The 10,217-nt window shown below is 41.6% G+C and overlaps 1 protein-coding gene across 1 annotated transcript; it reads left to right on the forward strand.

Moving 5' to 3' along the window:
- LOC109225033 lies at positions 1,012 to 2,419 on the forward strand. Its single transcript, XM_019389625.1, has 5 exons — positions 1,012 to 1,068; positions 1,180 to 1,424; positions 1,567 to 1,681; positions 1,862 to 1,975; positions 2,282 to 2,419. Exons 1-5 carry the CDS (start codon positions 1,012 to 1,014, stop codon positions 2,417 to 2,419), a joined length of 669 nt encoding a protein of 222 aa, XP_019245170.1.

Genomic DNA, 10,217 nt, shown 5'->3' on the forward strand with positions numbered 1-10,217 from the left:
GCAAGGAGGGAGTGTATCCTTTTAAAATGGCAAGAAGGGATACATTCTGGGAGTTGGAAGGATCGGAACAATATGAGTCCATTGAACAGTAGAGTACCTGGTCCTCTAAGAGATTCTGCTCGGTATTTCCCAAATCTGTGACAAGGGGATCTTGGCTGTCTGAGTGCTGTTAATGATAATGCTGAGCTATGGCACAGAAGGATCGGTTATGCAAGTTTCACGCTGCTGAACAAATTAGTCAAGAAGGACCTGGTTTATGGTCTGCTTAAATCAAGCTTCAAGGATCACAGGGTGTGTGATTCATGTGTAAAAGAAATGCAAGTCCGATCCTCTTTCAAGCCCAAGAAGGAAGTTAGTATCTCAAGGCCACTTGATCTCCTCCATATGGATCTATGTGGACCTATGAGGATGCCAAGTAGAGGAGGAAATAGGTGCATATTCTCGCCAATATGGATGATGACTCCAGATTTACATGGACCATGTTCCTCAGAACTGAAGATGAGACTCCAGCCTACATAGAGGAACCTGGTCCCTTAATCATAATATCTGAAGCAGAAAACAGAGTTGTGGATGCTGTACAGGGAACTCCAGCTGCTGAGAAATTCAAACCAGATCAAAGACAAGAAACTCACTTGCCTTCTCAGCCTTTCTCTCTCAAATAGAGCCTAAGAATATCAAGGAAGCATTGAAAGATGCTGACTGGATTACAACTATGCAAGAAGAGCTCCATCAACTTGGGAGGAACAGTATGTGGAACCTGGTTCCACGACCTGCTAACAGAACTGTTATGGAAGCCAGGCTCCCCGTGCTTAGTGTGAAAGGTTGTCAAAATTCCCTTTAGAAAATGGCTTTACAAGAGGAAAAATTGACAATACTCTTTTTATGAAGAAATCAGGAAGGAACCTACTCATTGTGCAGATCTATGTTGCTGGAATCATCTTTGGAGCAACAGTTGACTCCCAATGTGAAGAATGTGCATAACTCATGGGAAGTGAGTTAGAAATGAGTACGATGGGGGAACTGAATTTCTTCTTAGATGTACAAGTGAAGCAAGAAGCTGCTGAAGAGGTTTGACATGGAGACATCAAAATCATTGACACTCCCATCGCCACAACTACTTGTCTAGACTGGATGAACCTGGTTCCCCTATAAATCAGACCATGCATAGAGGTATCATAGGGTCACTTCTGTAGCAGACCAGATATTGTTTTTAGTGTGGGTCTGTGTGTTGGGTTTCAATCCAATCCAATGGAATATCATCTGAAAGCTGCCAAGAGAATCCTAAGATATCTCAAAGGGATGCAGGACCTGGTTCTCTACTATCCCTCGGTTGATAACCTGGACTTGGTTGGATATGTTGATGCTGATTATGTTGAATATCTGGTGGATAGAAACAACACATCTGGACTGACACATTTTCTGAGGTCATGCTTGATCTAATGGGATAGAAAGAGACAAACTGTATGGCTCTTCCTACTACTGAAACTGAATACGTGGCTGTTGTTTCTTGTTGTGCTCAACTAGTATAGATCAAGCAACATCTTGAAGACTTTAGTGTATTTACAGCTTGAATCCGGTACAACACAAGAGGACAAAGCACATTAATGTCAGACACCATTTTCTCAGGGACAATGCTGAAAAGGTTCTTATTTGTTTGAAGTTCTGGAAGACGAAGGATCAGGTAGAAGACATCTTCACCAAGGCGCTGAGCAGGGAACATTTTGAAAGAAGTTGTCTGGAGTTGGGGTTGATCAAGCTCAACTGAGGACCCGGTCCCTTGATGATTGGCTATGTTAAGAAGGAAAGGTACAATGCTAAAAAGTGTTTCAGCGACATCTAACTCAAATCTATACTATTACAGGTATACACATATGGTAGTTTCAGGACAAAAACAAGTAAGAGTGACTTTGCACTTCTAGGAGTCTTTGCTCAAAAGTTTCAAAAACCATCACGGAACCTAGTTCCTGTGACTCAGGTTAGTAGTCTCTTGAATAATTATATGCCTTTTTAAGTTGCTGAAGTGTCATGTCATCAATTTGTTTCTTCCTTTCTCCTGCCTCTCCTCCTAACTTTTGAAGTCCAAAATGTTAAACCTTTTCTAAACTGACCCGTTGCCCAAAAAAGGCACTTCTCTATCTTACACCCATATAAAACCTATTCTTTTCTTCAAAACCAAAATCACCCTTGTCTCAAAATAATCCTTCTTTCAAAATATGCCAGAAGTGAACCCAACTCTCTCACTTTCCAAAAACCTAACTCCATTAGAATCAAAAACCCCAAGAAGTCTTTGGTAGATTTTGATGGAAGTTTAACTAAAAGGGAACATGGTAGATCTAATATTCTAGAGCGTGAGGCTGAAGTTGTGGTTAGATTTGTGGAAGTCTTGAAGGATGGAGAAATTGGTAAATGTGAGGACTGAATGAGGAACCTGATCCCTCAAGTCCTTCTCATGAAGTCAATTATAATGATGATCTTTTTCTCTTTGAGTTCTATGTTCTTCCGATCCAGTAAAGAGGATTGAGATATGTAGGATTATTGATGATGAAGTGGTATGACCTGCTGATGTGGTGACTATGGAAGAGAGAATGAAGTGGAAAAAATCTCCATTTGTGAGAAAGAATTAAAAATAATGGAGAAAAGAAAGCTGGCTGAGAAAGATGCAACACATGATAAGGGTAAACAGATTGAGAAGAAGAAGACGGAGACATGGCTGCTCAGGGATAGAAATGGTAGTGTAAGTGAGGAACCTGGTTCCTTAGAAAAGCAAAAGGTTGATCCATTAGGTTTGGAGGGAGAAGATGTTGAAGTATCAAAAGGTGCTGTAAGGTAGAGTGTTGGCTCTGATATTGCTGAAAAATAGAGGAACCTCTTGACATTGTTGAGTTCCAAAAATAGAATCACCTCTTTGTTCCTCCAAGTCCCAATGTTTCTGAAGAAGAAGAATTTTTTTTTATGTCTTATGTGATACTATGATGCTATATGTGCATGGGACTGAATCTGTTCTTGATGAGACGAAGCTTAGGGAGATTCTTGGTGATCTGATTGATGGCGCAACCTACTCAGATAGGTTGAGAACCTGGTCCTCGAGGACCCTTGGCAGAATAGAATGCTAAGTTGAAGGGTGAGAATGAAAGATTGAAGAAACAGGTGGAGGAATTGAGAGAGCAGATGATCATTGATCAAAGGAGAGTAAACGAACGAATGGACAAGCTCATCAAGGCCTTAGCCCTTACTTTTCCTCCTGCCCAGTGATCCATGTCTTTCACTCCTTCTGAATTCCCTTGAATTCTTATCTTCTTTTGATCCCTATATTTGATGACATTGTTACTTAGTTGTTTAAATTTTCATATTATGGATTGTTGAAACTACTGTGCTTTTATTATAATTCCACTATGGGCAATCACTCTATTTGTGCACTGACATTCGCTTGTTGTTCTTATTATTGTTTATGATGTGTTGCCCAAGTGGCCCGAGTTAATGTTGCTGAACTTCTTTTTGGTTGTGCTTCTTCTATTATTCTTTTCGATGATGCCAAAAGGGGAAAGTTATATAGGTGTCAACATGGGGGAGGAATAGAATCGAATTGATATGTTGTGTTGTGCATGAAAGATGGCTCTGCTTCACAGGGGGAACGTTGCTGACAATATGTTGATTCTAGGTCTGATCCGCAGGGAAACATGTGAGGAATCTGGTTCTCAAGAGGAATATTAATTTTGGGGTTGTCATCATCTAAAATAGGGAAATTGCTCTAAGTTACACTATGTCATGTTTTGATGATGACAAACGTTCTCAGCATATTGGGTAGACCAGATGTGATCAGTGCAGACAAGGAACCTGATTCTCAGGGAGAATAATTCTAGGTTTGTCATTCATCAAAAAGGGGGAAATTGATAAGATATGGTACTTTGAGTTTTGATGATTTACCAAATAGTCTTGAGGAACCAGTTGTGATCATCTCCTTAGGTTCAGTTCTCATGGGGAATATGACTGATTCGTAGGGGGAATAATGTGGAGATCTGGTTCTCAGGGGGAATATCAATTCTAAGTTTGTCGCCATAAAAAAGGGGGAAATTGATAGGATACAAGTACCTTGGGCATAAGTACTTTACTTTATGTTTTGCGGATCTAACAAACTTACCATCCAGAACCAGAAAAAGAACCTGTTACACATCTACAAGACCTTAAGATCATAATGTTCCAGATTGGTATCCAGCGTGGGATATAACTCAACTCTTCAGAGTGGAAGGATTAGCTGAGGAAACAGGTCCCTACCAGTTCCCGAGGAGACTGTATGAAGTCAACTCTCTGGCAGGAAAATTACTACCTGTGCACGCTACTGCACAGGAACAATGCAACAGTCAACTTTCTATGGAAGGACTTTTACCTACCTTGCTTATATCATTGTAAGTGATGTCACACACGTATAAATACCATCAAGGAAGGTAAAACAACTTACTTCATGAGAGAACCAGATAAAGGACCTGAGGCATGCCTGGTACAATCATTCAAGTTAATCGACTCAAGATAATCTAGGCAGTGTTCTTTAGATTCACAGGAACCAGATTAGGGATCTAATCCCTTGGTGTTCCCCTGACAGAAGTATAGGTTAACGGTACAGCCGGAAAGCAACTGCAGTAGACAGTGCAACAGTCACTTCCTATTGAGAAGAGGCATGTACTAACCAAGATTTGACATCACTAAGGTGATGTCTTTTGTAGTATAAACCTTATGCAAGGCACAAGATTCAGGTTCTAGACTTGCAAAATCAGAAACGAAAATATCCTCTCAAGTGCAAGAACAACCTCTCTCAGGAACAAAGCTGCTTCAGCCTCAAGGACCGGATCCAAGATTGAAGATATCTTATGTCCTTAGGTTTGTTGAGTCTTTGTTATTTGTTCTTCATTGTAACTCCTATTTTGCTTTTTAGAAGCTATTTTTAGGAAATCCAAAATCCGTAAACTCTCCAGTTTATGTTGTGACTAGGTTTAGTCAAAGTCTTTGTAACTAGAGAGTCACAAAGTGGCTTGTGGTGAGAGTACCACAAGTTAGTTGAGTTGAATCCTTTATAATAGAGTCATTACAAAGTGGCTCGTAATAGGGGTTTACAAGTTAGTGAAGTTGAAAGCCTACAAGTGTAGGTCGTGGTTTTTGTCCCCTTGAGTTGGGAGTTTTCCACGTAAAAATCCTCTGTGTTCTTTACTTACTGCCGAGATACTGCGAGAACAATTAGAGAACCTAATTCCCTATACTGGTTGGTTTTACAGTCTGTTGCTTATAATGGGAACTTATAGAGAATCTGGTTCTCTATACAGTGGGAACTAATCCTGTGTCTCATTTACATACGGGTTCAGTAGTTAGCACTGTGGGAACTGATATAGGACCAGATCGCTATACAGTTTCATTAGTGTTTTCAGTGGAAACTCATAGAGAACCCGGTTCTCTATACAGTATGGTGGACGCTTAGTTTCTAACTTCTACAATCAACGTTGGTATGACATGAAGCCAACCAATCCATACCCATTATAACATCAAATTTTACCATATCTAACTTGAGTAAGTCTGCTACGGTAGATCGACCATGAACTACTATTATGCAATCGCTATATACTTGCTTAGCTATCACTGAGTCCCCAACAGGTGCAGACACCTCAAAAGGTTTAACCAATTCAGGTTTTATTTCAAACTTACTAGCAACCAACGGAGTAATGTATGATAGGTGGAACCTGGGTCAATCAGTGCATACACATCATATGAGGAGACTGATAATATACCTCTAATAACATCAGGTGATGACTCCTGGTCCTATCGTCCTGCCAACGCATAAATGCGGTTCTGAGGGTCGCTCGAGCTAGATGCTCCTCCTCTGCCTCTACCACGACTCATTGGTGCTTGTGGACCTTGCCTAGGGGGCGTACTGATGATAACGAACCAACTATATATCCCGCTGGCTAAGCTATGCTTGCATCACCTCTCATCGGACAATCCCTCATAACATGGCCCAGATAACCACAAGTATAACAAATAGCTAATCCCATACGACACTGCGCGGTATGCTTCTTACCACATTGAGCACATCGTGGCAAGGGCGACCTCATCTGATTTGACTCACCCCTATACTGAGAACCTGAGGCCCTAAAGTTCTGACCAGACCCTGAATATGTGGAACGATCAAATCTCTTACCGCCAAACTGATGGGGCACGCTAGCTGATGGCTGGGTATGGATATATTATGGGAATATGAGTATGAATTAAGTGTTGGAACTCTTGGTGTAGTGATGGGAAGCCATAAGTTCCCAATATAAATGCATAATTATTGTAGAGATTGAAAGGGTGATTATTTGATATAAATTGTTGGTTGGGTATGAATGGGTGATCATACATATGTTGTTGGAAGATTATAAATTGGTTAGGAATGATGGTGGAATAAATTGTTAGTTAATGGTGATAGATGGATGAACTAATACTATGGCTATGAGATGAAAAGATTTATACTTAAAAGGTGTTTGATAATATGCCTATATGGCATAAGTTATGGAATTTGTTACTAATATTGGCCCCATTGAATGTTGTATTGTAGATTGAAGTTGCTTAAGTGTATTGGATCGTTTTAGTATCATTAAGGGGCGAAATTGAGGTATGTATGGCTAACTTTGACCTTTGTAAAGTCACCCTGTTTGGTGTACGAGTAATTGGTATGCATTTCTTATGTGGACTATTTGTGAATTTTGTTTGCTTCACGGGTGTTAGGGCAAGATGGCCTATTTCATGAATTCTTGTGACTAAATTGCCTTGAACATTGTTGGTTAACGTTCCGATATGACGGTGTGAATTTAGTTGCAACAAACCAAGTTTGTGTGTGAATGTGTTTATGTGGTAAGGGCCGTGAAATAAATGATGGAAAGAAGTCGTGATTGATGCAATTGAAACAACTGTGGTAACATCATGTGTGGCTTGTCGTGGGCAATTATCGTTATGACTTAAATTGTTACTGTTGCAGTGAAATGATATTCAGGATGGCCTGAAGCCATGTGAATGAACTGTGAACTATTGTTGTTGTGTTAAATGTGAATGTCCGGTGGGATCGGGTTGTGCGCCGCAACACGAAGTTATAAGGTGTGGGTTGTGGTGATAAGGGTGGCCGAGGTAATAAGGGTGGAAAGTGATCATATTCACTATTGAAATGAAAATGTATGAAACTCTTGAGTATGAAATGACGTTGAAAGGGAAAAAGGAGAGATTGTGAAACTTGTTGGCTTTGGTTGTTCCTTTCATGTGCATTTGATTGTTGATTCTATTACTGTTTGTTGTCTGTGCATTGATTGATTCTACTTGGGGTAAAGTTTGTTCATACATACCAGTACAATTCAAATGTACTGACATCCCTTTCGCCGGGGGTGCTACATTCTTGTTATGATTGTAGGTGGTTCTATATCAGGCACTCCAATCCACCGACAGTAGCACCTCCTCCATCTTTCCGTCAGCTGTATTGGTGAGCCCCTTTCCTCTCGGGGCCCTGCGTGGCTCATGCCTCTTTTCTTCCCGGAGTTTTATTTTGGGTATTTGTGTAAGGTATAGCCGGAGCCTTGTTACCGGCAAGTATTGTAAAACTCTTTTGTATCCCTAAAGGCTCCGTAGACAGGAAATGTGGGTATGTACTTATGTATTTTGTGTTTGGGCAGTATAACTTGTAGACCACGTAAGTAAGCATGTATGTTATGTATATTTCATAAGAATGTGTTTAATCATAAACGGCTATTTCACTTGAATAATGGGTATTGAAATCACGGGGTAACACGTGGGGTAGGAAAGGCACCCATGTTCGTTTGACTGGGGCTACCTGGTCGAGCGCCGGTTGCGTCCCTCGGTTTTGGGGCGTGACACAATAGGATTCTTGTACGCTGTGCGGTATGCCCACAATGCGTCATCTAGCTTCCTTGACCAGTCGGTCCTGTTTGCATTAACAGTCTTTGCTAGAATACTCTTGATCTCCTGGTTGGAAACCTCAACTTGACCACTTGACTGTGGATGATAAGGAGTGGCTACCTTGTGCTTGACGCCATATTTCTTAAGTAGCCCCGTGAAAGCCTTGTTACAGAAATGAGACCCACCATCACTAAGAATGGCCCTTGGAGTGCCAAACCGAGTGAATATGTTTTTCTTCAAGAATGCGGTCACACTTCTTGCTTAGTTGTTTGGTAAGGCAATTGCTTCAACCCATTTGGACACATAGTCCACAGCTACCAAGATATATTTCATCTCACAAGAGCTCACAAAGGGACCCATAAAATCAATTCCCCGCACGTCGAAGATTTCTATCTCCATCACAAAGTGCATAGGCATTTCATGCCTTTTGGAGATTGATCCTTGTCTTTGACATTGGTCACAAGCCTTGACCATTTGGTTGGCATCGTGATAGATGGACGGCCAATAGTAACCACATTCAAGCACCTTAGCCGTCGTTCGATTTCCCCCATGATGACCCCCAACCGGCGAGTCATGGCATGCTTTTAGAATTGGCATAATTTCTTCTTCTGGAACACATCTTCGGATGATGTTGTCGGCACAAACACGGAACAAGTATGGCTCTTCCCAATAATATTGCCGACAATCTCTCAAGAACCTCTTCTTTTGATAGGATTCCAATTCCTCCGGAATAAGGTCACTCACCAAATAGTTAGCAATATCGGCATACCAAGGAGCGAAAGTGCTAGATAGTGCCAATATGTGTTCATCCGGGAATGCATCGTTGATCTCAAGATCTCCCTTTGGTCTCCCTTCTTCTTCAAGCCTTGATAAATGATCCGCCACTTGATTTTCCCTTGCGATCCTTGACCTCGAAGTCAAACTCTTGCAACAATAAGACCCATCGAATCAACCGAGGCTTTGCATTCTTCTTTGCCATGAGATAGCGAAGAGCATCATGATCCGTGTACACTATCACCTTGGATCCCAACAAATAAGCCCGGAACTTCTCAAAGGCATAGACAATGGCAAGAAGCTCTTGCTCAGTTACCATGTAATTCATTTGCGCCCCATTGAGTGTCTTGCTTGTATAGTAGACCGGGTGGAGAACCTTGTTGTGACGTTGGCCAAGCATTGCTCCAATAGCTACACCACTGGCGTTACACATGAGCTCGAAAGAGACCAATCGGGTGTGACAATAATAGGTGCCGTGGTGAGCCTTTGCTTTAATTCCTCAAAAGCTTTGAGGCATTTCTCATCAAACACAAATTTGGCGTCTTTCTCAAGGAGTTTGCACATAGGATTTGCAATTTTGGAAAAATCCTTGATGAAACGCCTATAGAATCCGGCGTGCCCTAAGAAACTGCGAACACCTTTGACGGAAGTAGGAGGAGGAAGCTTGGAAATAATCTCGATCTTAGCCCGGTCAACCTCTATGCCATGTTTTGAAATTTTATGCCCCAATACGATGCCTTCATCCACCATGAAATGGCATTTCTCCCAATTGAACACAAGGTTGGTTTCCTCACATCTCTTAAGCACTTGTCTAAGGTTGTTAAGACAATGATCAAAAGAGTCGCCTACTACCGAGAAGTCATCCATGAAGACCTCTAGAAAATCCTCCACCATGTCGGAGAAAATGGACATCATGTATCTTTGAAAAGTAGCCGGAGCATTGCACAAACCGAATGGCATCCGACTAAAGGCAAAAGTTCCATAGGGACAAGTGAATGTCGTCTTCTCTTGATCCTCCAACGCGATGTTGATTTGGTTGTAGCCGGAATATCCGTCAAGGAAGCAATAGAATGACCTTCCCGCTAGCCGATCAAGCATTTGATCAATAAAAGGCATAGGGAAATGGTCTTTGCATGTGGCACTGTTGAGCTTCCGATAATCCATGCACACCCTCCAACCGGTCACCGTTCTTGTTGGGATGAGCTCATTTTTATCATTTTCAATTATGGTCATGCCTCCCTTTTTCGGCACACATTGCACCGGGCTCACCCAAGAACTATCGGCAATAGGGTAGACTACCCCGGCATCCAACCACTTGATGATCTCTTTCTTTACCACCTCTTGCATTGACGGGTTCAACCGTCGTTGATGTTCCACACTTGGTTTCGTCTCACTCTCCAATTGGATCTTGTGTTCACAAATTCCTGCGGGAATTCCTCGAATGTCCGCAACTGTCCATCCAATGGCTTGCCTATGCTCCTTCAAGACTTCCAACAATTGTTCCACCTGCACATCATTCA

This window comes from Nicotiana attenuata, chromosome 4, assembly GCF_001879085.1.
Source record: "Nicotiana attenuata strain UT chromosome 4, NIATTr2, whole genome shotgun sequence".
In the NCBI taxonomy this organism is placed as follows: Eukaryota; Viridiplantae; Streptophyta; class Magnoliopsida; order Solanales; family Solanaceae; genus Nicotiana; species Nicotiana attenuata.

What these genes read in the sequence shown, in the direction of transcription:
- LOC109225033 (XM_019389625.1), top strand. Translation starts at nt 1,012, where the DNA reads ATGGGGGAACTGAATTTCTTCTTAGATGTACAAGTGAAGCAAGAAGCT. An exon ending in GGACTGACACATTTTCTGAG is followed by an intron (nt 1,425 to 1,566) that starts GTCATGCTTGAT and finishes GTGTATTTACAG; the next exon opens with CTTGAATCCGGTACAACACA. An exon ending in ACCTAGTTCCTGTGACTCAG is followed by an intron (nt 1,976 to 2,281) that starts GTTAGTAGTCTC and finishes AAAAACCCCAAG; the next exon opens with AAGTCTTTGGTAGATTTTGA.